Consider the following 4,693-nt stretch of genomic DNA (forward strand, 5'->3'; position numbering starts at 1 on the left):
TCTGTAATAAATTTGTATAATGTAATTGGTTGGTAGTATTAGTATAGTTTTTTTTTCTTACTTAATATTTTAACGTTTAATATTTTCGTGTATTTTCGTGTTTTTTTGTAAGATGATGCAATAATGAATTAGTTTTAATAATTTTGATTATGATTATTTGTTTTAATAATTTGATTATTGATAATGTTTTTCTTTTTAACTATTTTCTTTCTTTTTTTTATTATTACGCGTACAAATGTTGGCCTCAGTTCTGCCGGGTCAGCATCGGCTGGTGCTCAATTCGCGGCTTTATCCGACTGATCCTATTACTAATAGTAGGATTGGGATATTATAGATATATGATTTCTTTGCATAACGATTACAACGGCTATCGCGACCAGTCTAGTTATACATCGTATGCGGCACGGTAACGAAAGGACTAGCCAACCTTCGTTAATTAGAGCAGATTGCAGGCACAAAGTGTCTTATCTCTTAAGAAGTCATATCTCTGCGGGCGCAGGGACACTGGTAAGGGTTTCACTCGGTCTTGCCAAGTACGGACCTGTACCCGACGGTTGGATAAACGCTCTAGTTGTGTGCGTCATACAGCTTGAACGGCCAGATACATTTTTTTTCGCTGTTTTTATTTTCGAACTAGTAGTTTTTTTTCTTCTTCATATTTGTCCAATTCTTATTAAATTTAATGTTTTATTACTTCATAACACTTAGTTTTTCTATCATACGCGTAACTTCGTCACTCTTACTGTTCTTATCTTATTTATCATTATTGCATTATCCGTTTTGTTCGCCACTTTAATATAATCGAATAATGTTTTGTTTTATATTTGTATATATCGTTGTGTCGTTTTTTTTATCCGTGCGTCGCGAAAGGTTTGGTTTGGTTTACGGATAGAGTTTATGGCCTATGTTACAAGGCGTTGAAGGTATAGAGGGCAAATTTTTAGTCGAGAGGATAAATATGTTATGGCGGGCCTATTGTTTATGTATTACGTATACGAACCATATCTAGGAATAATGCCAGCGATTAATTTATATACCATAGATAAGTAAACAAGTTATATACCTTATACTTATATATATGCTTATTTATCGTATTTATCTATGTTATATAATGTACAAGTGCTGCCTTCTTCGTATCGCTGTATAAATTAAAATGGAGGTAACGCCAAATGGCATGAGATAGCGATCTATTTATTTTTATTTATCTATGCTCTTACGGTTGGCAATAGTGACATTAGAGCGAGGCAAAGTTACGAAAGAACTTCGTTCAACTGTCAAACAAATTAATGTACCGAAAGAACATTTTGTATTTAGCTTATTATGATAAGTATATTAAATATAAATTTGAGTTTAAATATAACATTGTATATTATAAAGACGTGTTTGTGATTGATTGATAAACATAAAGGTATTGTAAAATACTTTGAGGTTTTTCACGTGTTTAACTTTTAGTTATATTTATTTGATTTAGAAAGAACTATAAATATTTAACTTAAAATAAGTCAAAATTATTGCTCAATTTCATCTTTTACATTTCAGCTCTGCAATAAGGCAAAAGCTTTGAACAATAGCTGATTCATAATTACTGTCCGTCAAATATAAAGTATTTTAAAAAAGGAATTATCTTGGCGACATACATCATTCAAAATACACCTTTGTTAAATTAACGTAAGATTATATTCATAGACAAAACCATAATATGAATATATTATATTCTCAGAACCATTTGTGTTGACAGTTTAGAATGATTATTAATTTAAACATTCATTCCTGTAAAATGTTACGAGAGCATAAACGCAATAATGCACTCTCTAAAGTTATACTCCATGCTCCAACTGTCAACAGCTAATGTTTTAATTTATATTTCTAGTGAAATTAAATATCATATTTAACAATAGTTCATTTAAACTAACCAACTATTTTTGTTAATGCTTATAGAACATACTCGGTGCACAAATATCTCAAAATGTCTGAAGCTGCTAATGATCCGATAATTAAAATTGAACCGCAAGAATATCCAATCGAAGACATTAAACGGGAAATTGAAGAAGATTATAAATTGTGTTCAGAGGATGACAAAACATGTCTAAATAGATTTATGGACTCTATAGTAAAAATAGAAGAAGTCAAACAGGAATTAATTCAGACTGCTCCTTATAAATGTGACAAGTGTAATAGACATTTAGAAAGTTGCTTTATTTGGAACAGCATATGGTGAATTATTGTCATAAGTATACATATTGTTCAGAGACTTTGCCAGATGCATCTGCATTAGAAATACACATAGAATCTCATACAGGTGAAAAACATTTCACATGCACAAAGTGTGATAAAGCATTTACTGAACAATATCATTTAGATCAACACATTTGTGCTCCTGCAAGAGAACAAATTTCACATTTGAATGAATCTGGTAATCAAAAACGAAATATTCGCTCTCATACTGCAAAGGGGCCAGGTAAACGTCTGCATGTTTGCCAAATTTGTGACAAGAAATTCACACAATCGAGTAACTTGAATCAACATATGCTCATTCACACTGGCAAACGTCCCCATGTTTGTCAAATTTGTGACAAGAAATTCACACAATCGAGTTCCTTGAATAGACATATGCTCATTCACACTGGCAAACGTTCTCATGTTTGCCAAATTTGTGACAAGAAATTCACACAATCGAGTTCCTTGAACAGACATATGGTCATTCACACAGGTAAACGTCCCCATGTTTGCCAAATTTGTGATAAGACATTCACACAATCGAGTACCTTGAAAGGACATATGCTCATTCACACTGATTTCAAATGCAAAATCTGCGATAAGGTATTCAAACAATCAAGTAGCCTGAAAAAGCACATGGTTGCTCATACCAATGAGTAATTAGTATTCACAAAATTAGTTAAAAGGTTACATATAACTGCTTATAGAAATTAATTAATTAAATTAAAAATGTATGAATTAATTAATATATGTACATATATATATATATATATATATATATATATATATATATATATATATATATATATATATATATATATATATATATATATATATAGTTTTATATCTGTAAAGTATGATAAAGATTAAGATTAGATGTAAACTATTATTTTCGTCGTGCTTTTTTTTGTTTATTGATAATATCACCGTAAATCAAACCAAACGAACGTTGGTAGCGTATTACCGCGTTAGTTTATACCGTCGGCGTTTTGATTAATTTGCATGACGCCCTTTTATATGAACAATTTACGATTTTATTTTTATTGAAAATACTTTAATTCTGTCTCGTCAATAGTTATTGGCTCGTGTTTTTTGACCGCCCAATCCAGATTAAGGAATCCGATATGGCAAATGAAAATAATGAAGAAAGAAAGTAATAATCGAGTGAAGCAAGAATGGGTATTTTCAGATAGGGTAAAGTTGATATTTGGAATCAAGGTTAATTATACTTATATAAATAGATTTATAAATTAATGGATCGTGTCGTACCCTTAACCACCTCTTTTAATTATTTATTTTAACTTTTTTTCTTTTTCTTTTCCTTTTTTTTATAAGAATAGCCCGTAGACAGCCCGGCTGCCGAGCGACGTAGCGACAAGTCGTGGAGGGCCGAGGTATGCGATAGGGCACTCGCGGTAAACTAGTTAGACTCGACTCGCGAACGAGTACTACAAAATATCGCGAGAGCTCAACAAGAACGCCGAATTTGTCGTAGGCCAGTGGGTGTTAGGGAACACAGAAATTCGTAGATAAGGCCAATCAGACTAACTACAACATCCATGGCACGGGCCTTATAAAATAGTTGATAAATTATCGGACCTTAATTATAAGATTGAGCATAAAGCTAGAAATTGGTACAAATACGACACGATCCACGTTAGTAGAATAAAAGAAGAAAGAAAGAATAAAATATTTCTTTCACTTTTCTCTTCGCTTTTTTTTTAAATATATATAGGTACTTATATATATATAAAATGGTAGAATCTTGGATTTGTGTATATATATAGGTGTACATATGTAAATAATTAAACATAATTATAGTAATAGGTTTAGTTTTAAGACTTACGCCCCCCCCCCCCCTTAGATAAGTCGTAAAATTAAGTGTTAGAGTTTAAGAAGACATTTAAGAAGTTATATTGGGATTTTGGTTTGTGGAGAATAAGTTAGTCGACATATAGATAGTATAAATATAAGTCTGCAGGCTTATATCGAGACGCCATATCGGATTTACGCTTTTGTTTTATGGTTATATATATGAGTTGAAAGCTGGGCCCAGTAGTCCACGAGCGAGGACCATTGAGATGTCCGAATCGATGGACGCGTACGGTTTCAATCGGGGAAACCGCCCTTAATCAACCCCGCAGCCGTCGAATTATTATGTGAATTATGATGTATTATGTTGGAATATTTTTGGGAAGGTACCTTCAGCAGAACGCCATCTCCCGTCAAGGGGGCAATTTGGGGTACTTTTGTGCCGGGCTGAGGAACCCCAGGTGTCCCGCTTACATAGGTGTTAAGTATAAGTGCCATTTGTTTTTGGGTGGGCATAGACGGTCGGTCTAGAGATATTATTGGTATGGGGCTCTGCGGGGAGAGCAAGAAGAAAAACTAGATCCTAGCCCCCATCTGTGGTCTTGTATTTGGGGGGCAATCACACCAGTAGAGGCTGAATTACGGTAAACGTCGCGTCCGTAAA

The 4,693-nt window shown here is 33.1% G+C and overlaps 1 protein-coding gene across 1 annotated transcript; it reads left to right on the plus strand.

The window, feature by feature from the left end:
- The first annotated feature begins 1,966 nt into the window (after positions 1 to 1,966).
- LOC113382211 (zinc finger protein 85-like) lies at positions 1,967 to 2,877 on the plus strand. The gene is made up of 2 exons (XM_026620728.1): positions 1,967 to 2,189; positions 2,249 to 2,877. Exons 1-2 carry the CDS (start codon positions 1,967 to 1,969, stop codon positions 2,875 to 2,877), a joined length of 852 nt encoding a protein of 283 aa, XP_026476513.1.
- Positions 2,878 to 4,693: the final 1,816 nt, after the last annotated feature.

The sequence above is a fragment of the Ctenocephalides felis genome, unplaced genomic scaffold (genome assembly GCF_003426905.1).
Source record: "Ctenocephalides felis isolate EL2017-DRISC unplaced genomic scaffold, ASM342690v1 CF-g0.4_SCAFFOLD_03357, whole genome shotgun sequence".
Lineage (NCBI taxonomy): Eukaryota > Metazoa > Arthropoda > Insecta > Siphonaptera > Pulicidae > Ctenocephalides > Ctenocephalides felis.